We start from the raw sequence: 21,688 nt of genomic DNA, 5'->3' as shown, positions 1-21,688 counted from the left end.
GTTAGCACTAAATTATTTTTAGTGGAAATCCCAGGGAGCAAATGACAGAATATTTGGCACTGTGGAAAGTCTTACAACAGGATCGTGTTTTCTTGGAAATCCAGCCAGTGAAGACTCCATATTGGAAGGATAAACTCGTCACACTAGTATATGTTAGGATAAACTACTAACTATTAATTTAGGCCATTCAAAGAGATTTTACCTCTTTTTTTACCTCTGGGGAGGCAAGGAATGTTACTCATCAGAGGCAATCACGAGCTGCTGTGCTCTTGTTTTTGTTATAGAAACAGATCAATTTGTTTCCTTTCCAGGGCCAATGTCAAGAAGCATAATTTCTCTTGGTGAATTCAGGAGTAACGGAGATGGGTGTTGGGTTGAAGTGCCTAGACACTCAATTCCTGTATCTATAAGAAAAGATTCTTTACCCACTGATCTCCAACACAGTGCCTCCTCAGGGGTGCTCCTTCACACAGTTCCTGCCTCCTGGAGTGCTGTCCCACTCCTGTCTCTCTACAAGGCCTCCTTTTTCTTCAACCATTCCAATGCTAGGTGGAGTCCCAGAACATGGAGTTCAGCCTCCAAAAATCCATCTGATCATCTTGGTTTTCCTTTCAGCTTATGCTGTATGCATATTTACCTATCCCAGATTCTTTTATGTGGTCTCTGAAGCTGGCTTTCTTCTGCAGGAGGAATTGAGGATCAGGTGATGCTTTTGGATGCCTTTGTTTGTGCTAGAAGGTGAAGAGAGAAGGGCATGAGGTTGTCTCTCACAAAACATGGGGATTATTTGCTGGTCAGATCACAGGCACCAGCTGTGAGTAAGCCTGTTTCTTAATGAATCCAATCTCTCCCTCTGCTGTCTGTCCACTAAGCACCAAAGGAAATGGTGGTTTTCTGACCATAAGAGAAATGGCTGCTCCTCATGCTAGTAGGGAAACTAAGTGTGCATTCCACTCTTCTCTGAACACTTGGCAGTGATACTTTTTTACTATTTGTATGAAACAAGCTGTTGATATAGGCTCTGAATAATGTGTGAAGCTATGATCAGCGATTGGAGACTCCAAAACTGAAGTTACAGTAGTTCTGTCTGTTTCTAATGGAATACTTTTCTTAGTGGAAAATGAAAGTGTGTCAAAGGTTATATACGGCTTGGGATATTTGATTCAAAAAAACACAGGCAGATTTCAAAACTTGTCTACCACGCAAAGCTGTCCTTGAAATCGACCTTGTTTTTGTCCAATCCCATGATCAGCAGAATACTTTGGACTTATAACATCCAGGCTGGAGCTTGGAAGGTTCCAGGATGTGCATTACAACCGTCAGAGTGTCCAGGTTTTTGGTTATAAATTCTGCAGCCTTGGAAGACCTGAGAACTCCAGGCATTTTAACTTGCTGCAGTCTCTAAACTTTTTGGCATGGAACCAAGAGCATGGAAGACCTGAGAACCCCATGTGTTTCTCAGGTGATCCTAATTTCAGTACTGTTCTTTTGGACATCCTTTTCCCTTTAAGCTTACTCCAAAATCAGTGTTGGTTTGTTTTTATGTTTTTAATCTGAGCTTTCAGCTATATGCAACTGTATGCCAGGTGTAAGCTGTTTTTTTCAACCTCTTGTTCCTTTACTCCTCTCATGGACTTCCAAGATTCAGAACAGTGACTGGAAAGATGTAGTCACTGACTTTATACTCAGCAATCTCTGTTCTTTGCCTATCCCATGTACCCTGAGGAAGGCTTGTGAAATTTAGCTCCTGGTCAGTATAATTCAAAAGAAAAGACAGAATTTAAGAACTGTATCCTTTGAACACTTGGTAGCATATGCATTTGTACATCTCTCTGCAGGGCTCAGTATTGTTCTGAAGTCATGAGGTAGGGTTACTAAAACTTGTGATTCCAAAAATAATTTATTTGAGAATGGTGCAGTGGTTAGTGAACTAGCTGAGGATATGTGAGGCACAGATTTGGTTTGCTCCTCTGCCAGCAGTTTCCTATTCATCCCCAGCAAACATCTTGGTCCTTGAGTTCTCCATATTTAAAATAGTGACAGTAGCATTATCCTCCTTAATAGAAATTGCAAGATAAAATATATAATGAGATTTAAAATAGCTTGTGTACCATGGTGAGACTAGAGTTTTTATTTTTCCTTTTTTAAAAAACCCTGGAGTTTCATATTTCATTTTCAGCAATCATGGGAGGCACAACAAAAGCTTATGATATTTTTGCTCAGCCTTCAGTACTTTTTCCTGTTCTTGCCTGTAGTAATTCCTCTCCCTCTCACTGGGTCAGCAAGCTCACTGAAGGGGAATGTCAAGTAAAATAGATTTGAAACTTCCAAAAGGGGGAAAAGAAATTAATTTTTTCTATATTGCTGATATACCTTTGATATGTGTATTATGGATTTCAAAATATGTGTTTATAAACATGTTTTTAAACTTGCTGTTTAAATTTGCAGCTTTTGCTGTTTGGCAGCATGATTTCATGAGCCAGTTGTGCAAAAATAGCTGAGGAGGGTAGAATCAAACAGAGGGGTTCAGGAGCACTGTAGCTGGGTGTAACAGGCACTGAAGTTCTGGTGAGTTTTAAACTACAGGATGAGAAAAAAAGATTAATAATTTGTGAAATTCATTAAGAAATGAAGATGCTGGGATGTGTCATTTGGGGACTATGGTGGACTGTTCCCAGGAGGGAACCAAATAAATCAGTTTCAGTAGGAGAGCCAGCCTATGCTTTTTGACCATATTGCTATACCATTCCTTCCCATTTTTTGGCTACACCCATTGTCACATTGGTTTTCACATTTCTGCTATCTGAAAGTGGCCTAAATTTTTACCGTTAATATTTGGAAGAACCATTTAAATGCAATGGATTGATGCTTATTGCCTTGTCCCAGGCATATACATGTGGGACTGAAATTATTTTCTTGATGTGAAGGCATCACTCAGCAACAAAATTCTGTGATTCAGTAATCAAACATTAATGAAGTACAGAGTGAGCTTTTGAATGTTTTTCATGCCCTGATTGCTAAACAGAGGTAAGATCCGTAGTGAAGCAAAATGTGCTTGTCCCCATGCTGAGGTTACACTGTTAAGTGGGACCCTGAAAGGTGCTGTTGCCACACAGCAACACCTTCTGCTGAAGTCTCAGTCAGAGGCAATGGCTGGTCAAAACACAGCTGGACTGCTTAAAGCTTTCCCACCATTTATTTTTTCAGCAAATAAGCAGCCCCGTGTGGTTTATTAACTGAGCTACCTGAACACTGAGCTGGAGTTGCAGCAGCAGGAGCTGGCTTCTGATCTGCAAAGACACTCTGTGGCTGCAAATTCAAGTGGCTGAAGGTTACTGAGGCTTGTAAAGTCTCTCTGGTGGCCACAGTATAACCATAAGAGAGTCATATGTTTTCTTGCTAAACAGCAGGGGAGAGGCTGATCTGGAACCGCGTTTTCCCCACTGCTCCTTGCTCAGGTCTGGATTTTTAAGCTGTTGACTTTATGTGTGTCTTTGGTTGGACTCTTTGGAAATACCAGTCATGGAGATCTCGTAATGGAAGGTACATTAGAGGTAATGGTGTCATAAGAGTCATAAACCACTATTTTGTAGGATTTGGAGGTAAAAATAGACAAGAAAGGTTGGACGTATCGTTGTTTTGCTTTTTTTTTTTTTTTTTAACCACCAGAAAGTTTCCACTATTTACAAAGCATTAGAGCATTTGTGAATTTTTTTTTTTGCTTATTACAGAATATTCTTTAATTTTTTTAAACCTTGAGGAAGGTGGATTAATTATTTTTGTCAGGTACTTTCAATGGAAAGGCAAATATTTATTTTGCATTAATTTTCACAAGTGCACAGCCTTTTTTTTTTCTGCTAGTCTAAGTCAGTGTAAATTTTATGCCAAACCAAAGGGTGCAAAAACTAAAAAGCTAAAAATGCTTTAAAGTGCTAGTGTGTTCTCACAATTTTTTTGGCTGAGAGCTCATTTTTGTATGACAAGCGAAAACCACTGAAAATATCTAGCTGCAGCATTAGTTTGCAGTGCTACAACTTTACACTTCCAGTAAGTGAATTTCAAACAGAAGAGTTTTTTCAGTCTTCTAAATCCATACTCAGACATTTGTCTTGTGTTTCAGTGTGAGTTATTCTGCAGGCTCTGGTGTTTGAGGCAGGTACCTGGCCATGACCTGCAAGTTGCTTCCATGTTTTTTGCTGAGAATGTTGCTTCTTGGTAACTGCTTATGGTGAAGTTTGTATGTGCACTGTAGACATGTACAGAAATGCCCATTTTACTTTGGTAAATGTTAATTTCTCTCTTTTTACTTGGGTGTTTTGTGTGTAACTATTTCTGCTGTCACACAGTGCTGAGCAGTCGTCCTGCAGTCGCCTTTCTGATGGACATATTTGATGCAGGGAGCTTTGAAATTACTTTTGAAAAGCAAAGTGAACAAACATTGTTGATATGGGCTTGGAGCTGCCTGTTGTTAAAATCTTATTTTAGAGCAGAAGAGGTGAGAGAGAGAGATTACACATGGAAGTCTGTGTATTTCACGTACTTTGTTGGTGGAGGGATCTTTTAGCAGAAAATGCCTGTTAAGAAAGGTACAGCACTGCTTTAGGGTGTTGGTTATGACGTTGGTGCATAAAAATTACAGGATTTTTAGAGGCTTTTGACCAGAGATATGTAAGATTGAATAAATATTATATAGTCTTTTTTCAAAGATACCTGATATAACCATTAACAGTGCATTTTAATGTGCATGTGAAGGGGTCAGTTGAAAATTGCATGGAATTTTGCTTTTCCTGGTAGCTGTATTTCCTTCACAGTGGCCTTCTAATGTGATTTCTTTCTTTATAGAAAGAAAAGAATAATCTGTATTTTAAATCTGCTACAGCACTTTGCACCATTGGTGCACTGCTTTTGCGCTTATGACAAAATGACGAATTTGGAAGTACAGGGAGTAGTGACCTGAAGTGTGTCTCTTCCTCCCCTACAGGCTCTTGCATGCATATGTGCAGGCACACGTGCACAGTCGTGCTCTCCCCGTTGCACTCCTCTCTGGAAAAGAAATACGGCATTTGGGTCAGTGTTTCTAGTTCACAGACGACCTGTGATGTAAGATGGCTTATTGCTGTACACAACAGGAATCTCTGATGTACTTGTTAAATAGCATGCAAAAAGCTGCAGGCTCAGATCCCCTTACATTTCAGGAGTTTTAAGAACTGAATGATGACCCCGTAAGAGGCAGCAGCTCTGCTGTTCTGGTTCTGGTTAATTCTATCACAGGTGATGGTGTCGCACTGTGTGCATGTACACTGCCTCAGCAGTGTATGCTGGGTGCCAGCCTATTCCCATTGCTTGTCCCGTGGGACTTGTTTAAGCCAGAAAAAAACGTAAGTCACTGTTAATGAGCAGAGAGAGGTTAGCACCTGTCTATCGAATCCATACTTTCTCTGTTTTTTATTGCATCGAAGGAATATCGCTGCCTAACGCTTCTAGTGCACAAACAGCTAAACAGTACTTGACATTTAAAGAGATTTTCTGTTGTGCACTTGTATAGTCAAGAGTAATTCTAATCCTATTAAAGATATTATGTCATGGAGGCGTGTCCTGGAGGAGAAGGCTTCTGCTAACTGGCCCGATGGAAAGCAGAGGGGAGGGGCGAGCAGGAGGGCGGATTTATTACTCGATAGTTAGGTCAGGGATTTCTGTGGGAAATGCCCAGTGGTTGCAGTTGCTGATGATTTCACGGCAACAGCAGTGAAACACAGAGTGCGCTCCGGTAGCTGGTTACTGAATGAGACACTGCAAATGGGTGGAAAGAGAAAAGACAGCGCGTGAGAGAGAGTCAGAGAGACACAGAGAGGGAAGCTGAGAGCAAGGAAAGTGCTCCGGCTCGAGGAGAGTCTCCCAGGTGTACTGCAGAAGCTTTTTGGAAATGGATGCAAGGACCATCTGCTGCCTATAGATTAGAGGACTGTAGACTAGGAGTGCAGAGAAAGAGCTTATGGCTCTTTTTAATAAAAATCAAAGTTCTGCATAACTGATTCATCAAGACAAATCATGAGTGTGCTCTTGCATGGGATATTAATGTATAAATCCATGCTTCAGACAGACAGAGTACAGCCTATATTGCTATAAAAAATAAACCCAGCAACAATGCAGTGAATAAATTCTGCAGTGATTATCTGATTTATGTACGAAGAAAAGGAGAAGCGAAACACAGACAGCTCTTAGCGCACTGTGGCATTTGCAAGGCACTGCATTTAATGCTGAGAGATGCTATACATTAAATCTGACAACTGTGAAAAGAGAGATCATGGAGAAGTCAAGTAGTGAGGATTCTTCAATTCACCGGAGTCCATCTTTGGATAGCAAAGACTCAGATTTTGCTAAACCTTCTACCTCAGGGAGGCAATTTGGTCGAGGTTTTACTGCAGGAGCTTTCTATGGTACAACTGGATCACGCACACAGAGCCACACTGGGGTCGGAACCGGGACCGGCGCTGGGACTGGAACTGGCGTAAAAAGTGAAAAATACAGTGCACCCAAAGGCAGCAAATACGTGGTCTTTTACCTGGATCTATCCTTTGTTTTCCTTTTAGAATTTAAGAAGTGCAACATGGCAAGAGGCTGCCTGTGTTGTTTGAAATACATGATGTTCCTTTTCAATTTAATATTTTGGGTGAGTACTGCCTTTTCAGTTGCCTTCATCTGTTAGTGTATCCTGTACTGCTGCATTATGTGTATAGTGCATCTTTGAAGCAGTACAGTAAGTTCTCCCCTCCCCTCCCTCTCTCTCGTACCTGCTTGGAATATTTTCAGTGTTAAACTTGTGTCTGTTGGGAAATGCACATGCTTTCTATATCTTTATTGCTAACTGGTTACTGTAGTTTGGCTTCTAATTGCTCAGACTTCCTTCTCTAATGTTCCCTGAACTGGGTTATCTAAGAAAGGGCAGAATTGTTGCCCTTTAAGGAAGATCAGAATTATTGTAGCATTAAAATCCTGCAGTGGCTGGATTATTGCATTCTGTTGTAATACTTGTTTTGCAAAAAGCTGAAGGGTAATTTTTAAAGTATATTTTCATTGTTACCATAAACCTCATTTGCTTTGTGTAAACTTCATTTGGCAAACTGCTTTTTCATTTGAAGGAAGTTCTGTCCCATTTCTCCGATTAAAAACAGTAAATCATGTATGTTCTAATGTCTTAAGGTCTCAGCATAAATGTAAAATGCCTGGAATGGTGAATTAATCTGGATTCAATTTCAGCTGCAATTGTACACATTGGTGTGTGAAGTTGGAGACTTGCACTTGCTACTCAGGGATCAAAATTGATTTTCTTCCATCAGCCAAGAGGCGTGAGGAGTTGTAACAATGAATGTTTCAGCCAGCAAGTTAAAAGCATAATGGCTACTTTGAGCAAAGTATTGTCAGGTACAAGGGAGGGAGGAAAAGTTAATTCATCTGCCAGCTAAGTATCCTTCAGTACAGTTTTTGTAAGGAAATCACAGGCTAATTGAAATACTGAGTATTCATAAATATAACCCAATATGAAATGGTTTGCTTAGCTTGAAAGCAAAGGTCACTGCTTTCCTGGTGGTTAAAAAGCTTGGGCACGTGAACAAAACCATTCATGGTTGTGATCCAGAAACATACAGTAAGCTTCATAAATAAATGAAAACACCAACCCAGGATTTATTTTGGAAAAAGAGGCATTAGCAGTCTAGTTCAAATAGCTACCTCTGGTGTACAAATATCATTGTTCAAATTAGGAGCCTTACTAGCAGGTTCTCTGTTTATCTTGACCCACTTACTGAAATAACCTCTAAGAGCAAGAGTTAATGGGAGATTTGGTACAGTGTTGAACCGCTCACGCAACAGTGAGCTTTTATCAGTAATAGACTGAAATCCCACAATTACTGAACTTGTGGGCATCATACTGAAATAGAAAGATAGAACTGATCACTGAAGAACATCTGATCAAAGTTCACTTATGATTTTTTTTTTCTTCTTTTTCTGTACATATACCCTACTAGAAAGTTGCTGTAAGTATTTTTGGAATAAATAATTTAAAACACACCATATTTATATCAAACTGGCTATTTGACTCAATGCTTCATTACTTTGATGCCTTGAACTATTATTTTTTTTGTATCTGCATGTGGTGACTTGTTTTAAAAAAGCTTTTATCTGGTCTCATTACTCATGTCCTCTGTGATCTCTTATGTAGGTGTCTCTTACTCTTCACCTCCTTAGATGCAACATCTTTCTTTGATTTTTTTTCTTCTTCCCAGGCAGCAGCAATTTTCTTGACTCTGCATCAGACCTTCAGAGTCCATTTTTTCCATTCCTTGAACTTGCAAGAACATTTCAGACTTCATCTGTGTGCTCATCTCTGTCTGCTCAGCTCCCACTGGACTTTTATACAAACACATTGCTGCTTAGGTTAAAACTAGCCTACCATCTGGAACAGTTCTCTAGTGTCCTGTGCTTCTTCAGTTCTTACTCTTACCTCTTAATCCCCTTGACACTCTTCTTACCATGTCTTATTTTGTGAGGCTTATATCACTTTTCTTTCTGTTACTAAACTTTATTACCACATCTCTATCCAATATTCTAAAAATGCCTTCGTTTTAATGTAAATTATGTTATTCAGAATGAAAATAATGCTCTGGCCTGGTGAATCTGAGAGATTATTGAAAAATGCTAAATGCAAGATGTCAGGTACTTTTCAAGATATTTTACAACAGACATGTGATCCTTTAGCCTGGTTTGAATTTCCTAGAAGTCCCCCCCTTCTTCATTGTGGCTGTCTTATACTCAATTTTGCAAGCCAGAATGATGTTCCTGTGCATTCTTCCAGTTTTGCTGTACTCTTATGTTTTTTGACTTTGCTGTTTTATTGTTTGAGACATTCAAATGAGTAACATTATCCTTTGACACATGGAAATGCAGTTAGAACGAAGCATGCTATGCCACATGTGTTCTGTAACTTGCCACATCTGCCTTCGTACCTGAAACCTCCACTAGTTCCACCATGGCTGTCTGAGAGGTTGTGGATGTTTGCCTTTGTATGTGCTCCTTGCTGATGCTGTCCACTTGCAGCATCTTTCACATCTGCCCTGAACTCTTCTGCTAGCCCAGCACTGGACTCTGCACACAGCTCTGCCAGTGCCCTTTGCTCCTGCCCTGCCCTGCCGCACTCCCTGCTATTTCAGGCCTATTTTTCTTCTTAACCTGCTTTTTCCATTCCCAGATTTGCCTGTTCTCACTGCTTCCTTCTGAATTTCTGTTAAGAAACCCAAGTCCAAAAACATGAAGCTGTGGCCTGCTCTTGAGGAGTGACTATCATCTTTCGTAATGCAAGGTGATTTATTTTTAAAAAGAGAAGCTTCATTTTTAAACATGAAATTTCCTGAACTGTAGTTTAAAGCAGAATGAGGCTCCTGGTCTTCAGAGATGAGGAGACTACTTCCACACTGTTACCATATAAAATGGAGCTTGTGAGATGCTTCCTCTGAAAATGAACACAGCAGGTGCCTTTTGGCATCCCAGCATGCTGGGCAAAATTGTCTGGAATGATTCTTAATGTTGGCTCAAAGAAGGATCTTCTTCTGCAGGAAAAGAGAAACCTTTTTCCATTATTTCTTCTTGAGGCAGAGAAATGGGGCTTAATCTGTCCCTCATGGGCCAATGAGCTCTACTACTTTTTCAGCCTTGCTAAACTCATACAGATTTGACAATTAATTATATGTGAATATTATATATTACACACATTATTTTACATACAATATATTTCACTTATTTTAATGTGTATCCATAGATGCTTACACATAATTGTATGTTTTGAAGTGATGGAGAAGTGCAGTAGTCAGTGAATTCTCTGAGCACTTTGTACCCAACATGCTGTCGCTGTGTTAACTGCAACCAAAAGTTGTAGCAAAAATTCAGTGTCTGTGAATTCGATTCATGACAAGAAAATACAACTTTTGAAAATTACTAGAGTGTATCAGTTAACCTGGAAGGATCAGCTACGAGTTGTACAAAGCAAATTTGTCTAAGTGGGGCCTACCAGTAAGTTGGAACAGAAGGTGTTTCTCCACTGAATTACTGAAAGCTTCAGGTATTTCTCTGTGTCCCTCTGATTCTTAACAGTTGTTCATGGCCATCTGGCATTGCTTTCTTTCAGAGATTAGGAAAGTCTGAGCTGAGGGTTAAGGAAGCTTATAGTATTTAATTGTGTGGCTAGGATGATGATTTACACTGAATTCATCCTAAGTGCATAATACGTTTTGCAAAGGGACTGGATAGACAACTACAAATGTTAATTGATTTAGTTTGCCTTCAAGAATATTTATGTGCAAACATGTGGAGATTGCAAAGTAGCTGATATTGCTCTGCAGATGAAATAAAGTATTGATTTTTGCTTCTACAGATAGCAGCTAAATTGTCAAGGAAGATAATCACCAAATATAAACATCAGGGTATATGTCTTTCTATGGGAGATTTCACTTCATTGTTATTAGAGAAAAGGATTACAGTAATTATTTTCACAAAATGTATCAGAAAATATTACTGGTTCTAAAAAAGAAGTTCTATGAAACATGAATTAAAAAAAAAAAAAAAAAATCACTCATGAAATGAGAATTCATATGGTCTTAAAAGGAAAATTCTGAAATGACTGGCATAAGTTACCAAAAATTCATTAGGGAACTTTGCAAGCAGACAATGGTCATGGTTACATTTTGTCTTGTTCTATTAATTTAACTTAGGTTAATGAATCTGCATACAGAAGCATTGATAGTTTTTACTATTGCTTAATTTTAATATAAAATGCATTTTACTGTCACTATATAGCAAGATTATTAAGTCTGATCTTCTGTTTTCAAGAAGAGCTAAGGAAAAGCTAAGAATTTTCAAGAAAATCCTTAATGGGGTTTATTTGTTAAAAGTGTTTAATTTTAAACTACTAAAAAAATCTGATAAGAATAATACCTGTTTTTAATGTTATAATTAAAAGTGGAAATTATAAGTAGGAGTTATAATTTATCTAATTTAAGTGGAATCAAATATACAAATGCAGTGTTTTGATATTTACTTTCAAAGTAAATTTTACACTAGCATTTTTCATTTTACTGAAATGTAAGGTTAGATGAGAAAAACATGGGCTGGAAACTTGCTGGTCCAGCAGGAGCAGCAAAAAGTCAAATACAGCAAATTTTTCCCTATTACTCTCTAATTACAATAATGGATAAAGACTGTTGCTCCTGGAGAATATTTTTTTGCATTAATTATTTGTGCAATTTAATCCCATAGGAGGAGTAATTAATTTTTTTTTCTGTAGATTAAAACCAGTATTGTGCATTTATCAATGAACATAAAGACAGTAGTACAGCAGCCATGCAGGTCACTTTTATTAAAGTCTCAGATCATACTAAAAGAGAGAGAGCATGTCCATTCTCTATGTCTGGCTAGTGTCAAAGCTCTTGGTACTGTAAAGCAACTAACAACTTTAGAATGGTTTGCATAAGGTAATACATACTTATTTATGCCAAACTGGAATAAATAATAGAGTGCACTGTTTAGTTTGAAGGACAAAGCTTTAATGCTGAACTGAACCTGTTGGACAGACAGTTAAATCATGTGGAGAGACTTTGTCCCTACAAATAACTGAAAATTAATCTCTGAGGTTTAAAAGGGGTGGACAGTTTGTCCCTTAAATCGGAACAAAATTGCTAACAACAAACAGCTTTGGAAAGGACACACATTAAATTTCTCTCTTTTGTTGCCCTCCCGCTGGCTGCATTATCTGCTCTTCCCCTTTTTCTTACACAGGGGATAATGACAGGGAGAGACAGTGAATGACCCTGGGATGCTTGTCTCTTGACATAATAGTGATATTTACTTCTGTTGTATTTTCACTCTAATGACATAAGTGTGGTGACAGTTGCAGTACAATCTTGTGAAAATAAGACTATCCAAAAACAACCAACCAACCAAAAGCAAGCAGAAAAATCCCAAACAAACAACATCTCCCCCCAACCAAAAAAACCCTAAAAAACAAAACCACATCAAAAACCCAAGAGAAACCAGCAAGACAGTGAATTCTGGAAAAGCTAGTATTTTCAGTGACATTAGCAGGAGAATTAGTTTTTTTTCTGATAGGGATTTGAGAAGCTGTGGAAAGATCCCAGATATTAGTTTTTGTTTCCTCTCAAATGGTATAGCACTGTTGGTGTCCCTATGGAAACATACAGTGGGGGAGAACTATTAGATAAACGTTTAAGCATGACAGTGTTTTGGCTGGATGGAGAAGGAAAGGTAATATTGAGTTCAAACAGTGTGGTGTCCTAATGAATGTAAGGTAAATGAAGTCCATTTGTAACCAGCATGATGACATTACAGAATACTATTGAAACATTATTGGGGACCTGAGACTAGTTTTAATTTGAAATATTGAGGTTTGCTTGAGAGTTACACTGGTTAATCTGGGTGGTGAGGGCCTCATGCCTCATTTTAGGGTCTGAGTTGTTTGAACTTGATAGACAAGACATAAGATACAGCATTTTTTGCAGTGTCCCTCTCACTAACTACTCTTTGCTAACACTATATTTTGTTTAGGTTGTTTTGCGGGTTTTTTTTAGGTGTGGGGGATTTTAAAATTATTTTGGTTTTCCTTCAGCGTGGAAGCATTTTAATTCTAGCTGTAGGTAGGTGTGAGAGCCATTTGTGTCTGTTATTTTGGATAAACAACGAGTTGATTCATCACTCAGGCAGACTTGTTGTACACCACTGTTGTAATGTGGCCTGTTGGACAGTTTGTTAATTTGTACATGAGGAGGTTTATGGTCATTGAAGGTGAGAAGCGCAGTAAGAATTTCAAGTTGGAAAATAAATTACTCCCATCCAGTTCTCCCTGGACTCTTGTACTCCCAGAGTTAAATCTTTCTTTTAAACATATGACTCAGGTTCTGTTCCTCATATCCTTTGAGGACATGAGGCTGATATTATACAAATCAGCGCGTGACATGAAACGAATTTCTTCAGCCTTCTATGTCTCAACTCCCCTAACTTTAAAAACAAGAGTGTATCAAATTTCCATAAAGCAATGACTTACTGTCAATTTTGAATAAGGGTAATAACTGTGATATTTCCTGCTTAATTCTGCATTCCTAGAGCCATTTCAGTAAACCACTTGATAGGGTCTTGGTTAGCAGGGTCCCTTTTTGTCTGCTCCTGCTACCCCCCAGGTAAGTAGGTCTGCAAGAGGCCCATCCAAAGGGGTATAATCTTTCTCATGTGAGTAGAGGATGAGCTTGTAACTCCATTATCTGGCTGTCCAAGGAGGCATCTAATTTGTTTATTTAAACACTGCTGACACAGAATGAGACCTGGGTAGAAAAGATGGGAGGATGCATTCTGGGAAGTAATGTGTGGTTTATTAGGGTCTTGCTGCACACATAGCTGGGATGTTCCTAATGGGTACCCAAGCTGCAACAGATGTTATGGAATACTATAGGTCCTCTGTGTTTATAATATGTAAAGTTACCCAGCCTTTCAGCAACTTAGGAAAACAGTGAACAAAAAGAAGAATTCTGCTGTTTATGTTGGGCTTTGCTTTAAGTATCTTGCAGAAATAAATAAACTACACTTCCCAAACAAAGGGAAGAGACCTCACATGGCAGAAGGTATATTATTAGACAGTGAATGTTTGCTGAACCTATTGGAGACTTGTCACATAAAACTTTAGAATTTTAATACCACGTTATAGAAATTACTGGAGATACTAAACTGAAAGCCATTTAAGAACTTTCTGACACAAATTAGATTTAAATCAACTCAGATCTCCATTTAGCTCAGTCCCTTGCTGCTTAGGAGCAACTTAAATTGCTGAATTTATTCAGCAGACATAATTGAACTTCCAGTTGTTTGGAAATTTGACTGTAGTGATTGTTCTTTCCTGCTGCCTTTACTGAGCTGGGCCAAAGTTCACATGGCTGTCTAAACCTTCTTCATTCAACTACTGCATCCAGAATAGCAAGGATTATGAATATTTCTGGGACTTGCTGCCAGTCTGAATTTTAGGAGTCATCTAACAGCTCATCTTTGATACTGTCCCTCAAAGCTTGGCACCCTGGCCAGTCACTTTATCACTGCTCAGGTAACACAGCTGGGGCTAGGTTCTCAACAGGGCTACAGAACATCCAGTCAGTGTTTGTTGTTATCCTTAATCAAATCACAGACAAGTCCCTGCAGTCTTAGTGAGCAACCCAAACCCATCCTTAAGTGTTTGTTTATGCAATTAACATGTTGGGCCTCTTTTCTGTCACCCAGAACCTCTGTGCTGTCTGGGAACAGAGCTAATGGCTACCCCTTGGAAAGGGATGGAAGCTGAAGCACAGGAAGACTAGTTTGCCATTTCTTTTATTTCTTTCTTTGCTTCCTTCTGTTTGCTATGTCTTTGTTAAATATAGGAGATGAGAATTAACTAAATCAAAAGATTTAGTGATGTTTAAAAATATTGCTTGTTTTAGTAGGGAAAGAACTACCCATAGATTCTCTTAAATCTACTTGGTCCTCATTTAAAACTGCTTTTGCTAATTCTGTCTTCTGACTCCTGAAAAAAAAAACCCTTGTTACTATTTCTAATCAATGCAGCAGGGATAGTTTTGAAAATACATTAAACTAGTCTCTACATGTCTTTCTTCCCATATAACATTGGCAAGTCATGAAGCATCAGAGACTGAATTTGTATCTTTTATATTTCTTTTGTGGATTTCCCCATACTTCTGTTTTATGTGCATCCTGGTACAATTTGTACTCCTGTAGGTACAAAATTATAGATCTGCAGTAGAAAATGATCACATTATAGTTGATTCTTTAAAGTGTATGACATGTATTGAGAGTTGCTGCAAGGAATAAAAACCAGGAGAAACTGGTATGCTAATCATCTGTTACAGAATTACTAATTTCTAACACTCTATTGAGTTGTGACGGGTAAGTTTCAGTTTTTTTGTTTTTTACAAAAATAAGCAGGGCTTAATGTTTTTAATTTTTTTTGTGGTGAAGAAGACTGAGGCAAGACAATAATGGGCTATGGATGAAGACAAGATTATGACCAGATGACTTAGGGTTCATCAGCTTAACAAATTACCAGTCATTAGGAGAAATGCATTAGTTGCTTGTGTGCACATTTCTGCCATGTTGTGGATGTGCTGCAAAGCATGTTAATTTAAACCATGCAGTTTACTCTGCAAATAATGTGTGGAATGGTTAACAGTGGAAGCAGTTAACTGGGAGTAATTCCATCATATATAGTCGTGTCTCTATACCACAGCATACAATCACTGAGCCTAAAATGGTGCAAAAATCAAACAGAGGGAAAAGAACTTGCACTGTACTATTCAATCAAATTTCCTCAATTGCTGTCTTAGGGAATTGGAATTTACTAGAAGGGCTGCTTCTGAGTCAGAGGTTTCTTCTTTTAGCTTCTTTAATTGATGTATTAAGCGCACTTGGTTTTAAATGGTGCTGCTGAATACTTACATTTTGTTAGTAGCTGTGTCACTGATGAGAAGTGTGGATTCTTCACAAGACTCCTTTCTTCTTCTGTATTGTCTCCAAGAGTTTCCAACTAGTAATGCTCTTAATTAAGCAGGTAGGAGAGGTATCTATGAATAGATTGTAATTCAGAAATGCAAACATCTCTTTTTGTCTCATTTCATAGTAGTTTTAAACTGAATTGATGGTTAAGAATCTTATCCTTTACTTCTGTGCCCATCCCCCACTTCTTACCTTTCATCAAGCTATTGCTGTGTTCAAAAGTTTCCCTTTTTCTTTTGCAGTGTCCTCTGGATGCAGAGACACGGTTAAATTAGAAAAAAAATAAACTTCATGTTCTCAATTGCTCTTTCCTTAGAGTTTCAATCGCCCCCTGTTCTCCATTTTCACTACTTTAAGGAATTGATATTACATCTGTTGCCATAATCCCAGAGTGCCTTAGGACTACTTAATGTATTTATCCTCTTGACACCCTGTAAGTATGGGCCTATAAGTATAAGGCTTTTATCCTCCTGATACAGATGGAAAGCTGAGACACCAAAACAAAGAGAATGTCTGCATTTGAGCACAGGGCTGAGAGCCACTAGAGACCAGAACTAGCAAGTTGTCATGGTTTAACCCCAGCCAGCAACTCAGTACCACACAGCTGCTTGCTCATTTCCCCACCCCTCTACCCCAGTGGGATGGGGAGGAGACTCATGAGAAAGATAAGTGGGTTCAGGTAAAAGCAGTTTAATAATAGAACTAAAATATAGTAATAACAATAACTACATAATGATAATTGTAATTAAAAGGGAAATAACAAAGAGAGAGATATAAATTAAATCCCCAAACCCCCAGGTAATGTACAGTACATCCACTGACTGATGCCCAGCCCATCCCTGAGCAGCAATTGATGGCTCCTGGCTGACTCCCTTCAGTTTATGTACTGAGCATGACATTCTGTGGTATGGAAACATCCTTTTGGCCAGTACTGCCCACACTCCCTTCCAGCTTCTTCTGCACCTCCTTGCTGGCAGAGCATGAGACCCTGAAGAGTCCTCAACTCAAGGTAAGCACAGCTCAGCAACAAGTGAGAGGCACTGGCACAGATTGCCCAGGGAAGCTGTGGATTTCCCATCCCTGGAGATGTTCAAGGCCAGGTTGGATGGGGCTTTGAGCAGCCTGGTCTAGTGGAAGGTTCCCTGCCCATGGCAGTGTGATTTAAATTAGATGATCTTTAAGGTCCCTTCCAATCCAAGGCATTCTGTGATTCTGTGTTATCAATGTTATTCTTACACCAAATCCAAAACATGGCACTGTACTAGCTACTAGGAAGAAAACTAACTCTGTCCCAGCCAAAACCAGGACAGAAGTCCACATGCAGCAGACTTTAACACGGAGAGGCTTGTGTTGAGGTCTGCATGGCAGTGCCCACAGGCTCAGAAATCCTGCTGATCACTTCCCTCAAGCTTGGGTGTCTTCAGCAGTCCTCCTGCACTTTCATTGCCAGATTAGCTTGGGCAGAGACAGCTTAAATCTGTCTATATCCATGGTGTAGATGTGTCCTTCTAAGAGACTTGTACAAAGTTAAACTGAAACTGAATCTGGATCCCTGAAGTCCCTGGTAAGTGTCTTAAGCAGCTGACCATCTGTTACGTGCCATGTGCCTTGTGAGAGACTTCAGAGCCAAGCCACCTCAGAACTCCACACTGCATTGTCTGCAGGCACAAAACTCCTAACAGGTTTAGGACTGATTCAGTATCCTTTTATTTGGCTGTGTACTCCAGAGGTCTGTCATCATGCCACTGACATCCAGAAGTACCTAGAGGAGTGGAAGTTTTCTTATGACACAACATAAACCCTAAACCTCCTCACCATCTGCAAGATGTCACAGAGTAAACTTGGAGGTCTCTTCTTGAGATTGTCACCCAACAACATGATGACAGTTAAGGTGAAACTTGGCTGTGGGGTATCTCTCTTTATTGATTTCATTGTAATATATTTTTATGACTCCAAACCAGCAAATAAAGTATATTCCAAAACTAATAAATAACCCAACATAGGATTTAACACAGAAGGCAGAGTTGTTGCATGGCTGGCAGTAGGATTTCTCCCTACTTTCCATAGCGCCTCAAGCCATAGGTTAGTCTTTTACTGCTGAGCAGTGTTTGTGCTAACAGCTTTTTCAGCATGTGGAACATAGAGAGGACTCTCAGGTGGCATCCTTCTTTGCACTCTCGGCATCTGGGAGAAGGTTGGGATGTCTTTCAGTGCAACATTGGTCTTGGGTCTTACAGCATGCAGTCTAAAATGCAGATTGCTGGAGTTAGATTTGCTCCCACTTTATTTTTGTGTTTGTTTAGGCTCTTTTTATGTATTATCTGCTTTCTTAATAGAATATGCCTGTGGAGGTGGCTATGATGTACGATGTTGGTGTGATAGAGCTGTCTGTTACTTTGGCAGGTTGGAATCCCTTTTTCTTGGGAAATTTGAGCTTGTCTTTCTGCTTTTAGGTAGAAGTAGACCCTGATGCTGTTGCTGGATTTTGTTCTTGTTTTGTCTCTGAGTCTGTTCATCCATTTCCAGCTTAATTGTAATAAATAATTGTTGTGCTTCATGATTTAGTAGGTATTAGTGGTAAGGTTCACCTTATTAGCGGTAGGATTTGCATGTTTCTGTTTTGAGTATTTAAATTCATGATCCAAATAAACCGTAGTGGAGTTACAATTTAATACTACTATGTTTGACTTCTGGTGTATTGATTTACCTCCCATTCATGAGACTCAAATGCAAAATTGGATATGCTAGATCAGAACAAAAGTTTGTGTATCTTGCCTTTTAAAGTATATGGTAAAAAATGCTTAATAGAGATTAAAGGAATTGAATGAATGAATAAATGAATGAATGAATGAATGGAACTCCTTTCAGCCATTTATCCAAAATTATCTGGCAGAAAGTCTAGTTGTTTAATTAAATATTCTGTGAAAGAGAATTTTCTTTAAGTCTTGTGCTTGCTAATTTCAATAGATGCTGACAGTTATTCTGAAAAACAATGAACCATCCGCCATTTGTCTTGTCATTACTATTTTTAAAATATTTTTATTTTATTGCTGGAATGGAAAGAAAAATCAGAAAATATCTAATTTAAAATGAGTTTATGGCAAAAGTAGTATTTAGCAGTTCATATAGCATAGCATATGTTTATATCATGGAATCATAGAAAAAACTCTAAGTTGGTAGGAACCTCTAGAGAACATCTGGTCCAACCTTCTGTTGAAGGGAAATCCTTAGTTTGTGTTACCTAGGGCCCTGTCAAGCTCAGCACTGAGTATTTATAGCAAGAGAAATGCCACCATTTCTCTTGGTAATCCATTCTAATGTTTGTTTTCAATTAGTTCAGTTTGTTTTCAGTTTTTTCTTATAGCCATGCCAAAATTTTCCATGAAACAGTCTGTGCTCGTTATTTGTCTTGGTGGAACAATGCAGGTTGGTGTTTAATTGCTTGAGCTGGGATGACCAAGCCTGTATACAGTAGTCCAAGTGTGGTCTGACAAGTGCTGGATAGAGTGGAATAATCACATCTCTTAATCTGCTGGATACAGTCTTGCCAATGCTGCCTGAGGCTGTATTTAAATGCTTACACTAATATTTCTGCAGTTCTGTGATGTAGCTTTTGACATCAAGTTTAGAGCAGCAGCATGCACAGTGCTCCATATAGAATTCCATGAGATGGAGAAGCTCTGTTGTGAGGACAGAAAGATTTTCTTCCTCACTTCTGAGCGTTTGCACTCATACTACATCGCTGCAATTAGGCACTCATCCTTTTATAGTTTTCCCTCCAGAACTGCCTTCCCAGGCAGCCTCCCCTGAAGTACACTTCAGTTAAACCACTTCTTCTTCCAGCTATTCAGCAATTTTTGTAGCCTGTCCTGCAGCTCTGTCCCTGTAGGTCATGCTCAGTTTTAAACTCCATCCAGCTTGAAGGTGCAGTTGGCACAAGTGCTGACAAGAACAGAAACATTGATCTTATCACTCCTCCATCCAAGTGGCCGCAGTGTGTGATTGTGTTCTCTGGTACAATGTATTGATTTTATGTGTTGCTATGTGTGTTACACAGCTTCACAGTATTATCAGAACTGCTGACTGCTTTTTTTTTTTTGTTCCACGTTTCTGGTCTGTTTAGGGCTCCTGCAGCCAAGTTAGTGCTTGTATTCTCTGTTATGTTCATTCTCATTAGCAGAGTGTATATCTCAAACTAATGAGATTTTAGGAGTTCATGATCTTTACCAGCAGGGTAGAGAGTGGGGTAGGTTAATGATTGTGGGTTTTTGTTTTGTTTGGGTTTTTAAAAAAAACCAAAAAGCTTTTTCTTTTTGTGCATTCTCATGAGTGACATTTTAAAAAATGATACTTTATATTTTAGAGGGAGTTTATACAATATACTTTGAGGAAGTCTGGGCAAGCTAAACCTTGAAAGCAATAGGCTTGTATGAAAAATAGTCTGTAAAAATAGTGTTGTTTTTTAAAAAACGTTTTATTGAAGCGCAGACTACATGACAGCTCTGAGTATTTCCCAACAGTGTATCTGTTCTGACATCTGTCCTAGATTTAGACCTTTTCCAAGTTCATGAATGCATTTTCTTTAGAGGGCTGTATTAAAGCCCAGCAGTACTTCTTTCAGGATACTTCATCTTGCTTGTCCTCCCAGAACTAGGTGAGATCAAGCATGTTTCCACACAGTTCTGGAACGTCCGAGAATGCAGGTTTCTCACTTAAAAGCTTCTGCAGCTGTGTGTGAGCAGTAATAAATGGTTGACACAAGCCTCTGGGGACAGCTTTAAATGGGTGAACTGTTCCCTGTTCCAGCCGTCTCGGGGATTTTTTTCCCCACTGGTTGGATGCTGTGCTGTGAGCCTGACCCAATCCTTAGTGACAGCTTGTCTGGCTGATTAATGCAGACTCCAGAGAACAGCTCTTTGCTCTCTGATTGATTCATTTTACCAATAGAACTCACATTCCTGTAGTGTGAATAATAAACAAGTGATTTAATGAGTACTCCCCAACCTATTCCAATGACATATCCTGATTGAAGCAGCACATGCTTTTGGAAAGCTGAAATACTCCCTGTATGTTACATGCTGAAGATCCACTGAATTATATACTTCTCCCATAAATCCAAATTAGAAAGTTAAGGATTAATTTTCATTTGTACTGTGCCATTAGACACGTTACCAGAAATGTCACTGATGTTTAAATTGTTACTTACTTCTAATTTTTCTGGTTCTTAACCAGTGATATTTTTTTTGCTTTGTGTTTCCCACAATGAAATATGTTTCTCAGGAAACTATTAGTTCTTTGCAGCATTCCTCCTCCCCTTTTTTTTTTTTTTTTGGTCATCTCAGAAGGTGACATGCAAAAAATAGAATGAAATTTGTTCTTCCTCAAGGCTGTCCTTATTCCCTGCATCCCTGATGGGGTGTCCCACCTCATTCTATGATTCCGTGTATAACACTTTGTAGGCATTGGCTCTCCCAGTTCCTGTGTCTTGGGAAGCTCTCAGGAGCACAAACAAACAGGTAGCATTAGAGCACTTCAGGAGGATAGAGGAGTGGAGCCAGAGCAGTGGAAAGAATTAAAAATTTCTTGTTTAGGTCTGGATAGTTTCTGTTTCCTTATTATTCAAGAACTCTTACTACTGCAATTAGGGGAACCTGACTCTGGATCTACAAAGAGTTCTCTAACAAACATATTCAAGAGAGGTATGCATAAAATGAATGTGAAAGGAGGGAAACAATACTAATGTAATTTGCTTTCTTGTGGAAATATAAACATAGAAGTATTTTTGTCTTCTAAAACTTTGCTATGTGCTTCATAAGGAACTATGAGGGGGAAATGGGAGGATAAAATTATCCTTAATCTCTTCCTCTGTATTCCCACAGTCTCTTTCCTCCTTTCTTTCTTTTGCTAGGATCCACAGCACACAATTTGTTTCTGCCTGACTTTCAGCTGTACACCTACTGATCTTTTCTCCATGCCCAGCCTTGCTGGTACTGTCATACCTGCTCTTTTGTGGTTCAGAATTTGAGTAACTGAGTGAGGAAGCAAAGATCCTGATGAGGTTATGATCAGGTTTCTGAAGAATAACAGCTGCTGGCTT

General features: G+C 38.9%; 1 protein-coding gene across 6 annotated transcripts in view; it reads left to right on the top strand.

The window, feature by feature from the left end:
• The window catches only part of TSPAN9 (tetraspanin 9), a 168,187-nt gene that overhangs the window by 69,950 nt on the left and 76,549 nt on the right, over nucleotides 1–21,688 (top strand). For 4 of the 6 annotated variants that reach the window (XM_056487212.1, XM_056487250.1, XM_056487232.1 and 1 more), the window contains one exon: nucleotides 6,591–6,670. The exons of 1 other annotated variant lie outside the window; for it this stretch is intronic. In XM_056487212.1, coding sequence (XP_056343187.1) covers nucleotides 6,591–6,670 — 80 coding nt within the window. Of the gene's footprint in view, nucleotides 1–6,590; nucleotides 6,671–16,468; nucleotides 16,601–21,688 lie in introns of those variants that run through there. One more of the 6 variants, XM_056487223.1, reaches the window with a different exon arrangement.

The sequence above is a fragment of the Oenanthe melanoleuca genome, chromosome 1, assembly GCF_029582105.1.
Source record: "Oenanthe melanoleuca isolate GR-GAL-2019-014 chromosome 1, OMel1.0, whole genome shotgun sequence".
NCBI lineage: Eukaryota > Metazoa > Chordata > Aves > Passeriformes > Muscicapidae > Oenanthe > Oenanthe melanoleuca.
The sequence above is the reverse complement of the archived record's forward strand: the minus strand, read 5'-3'. Positions and strand labels throughout refer to the sequence as shown.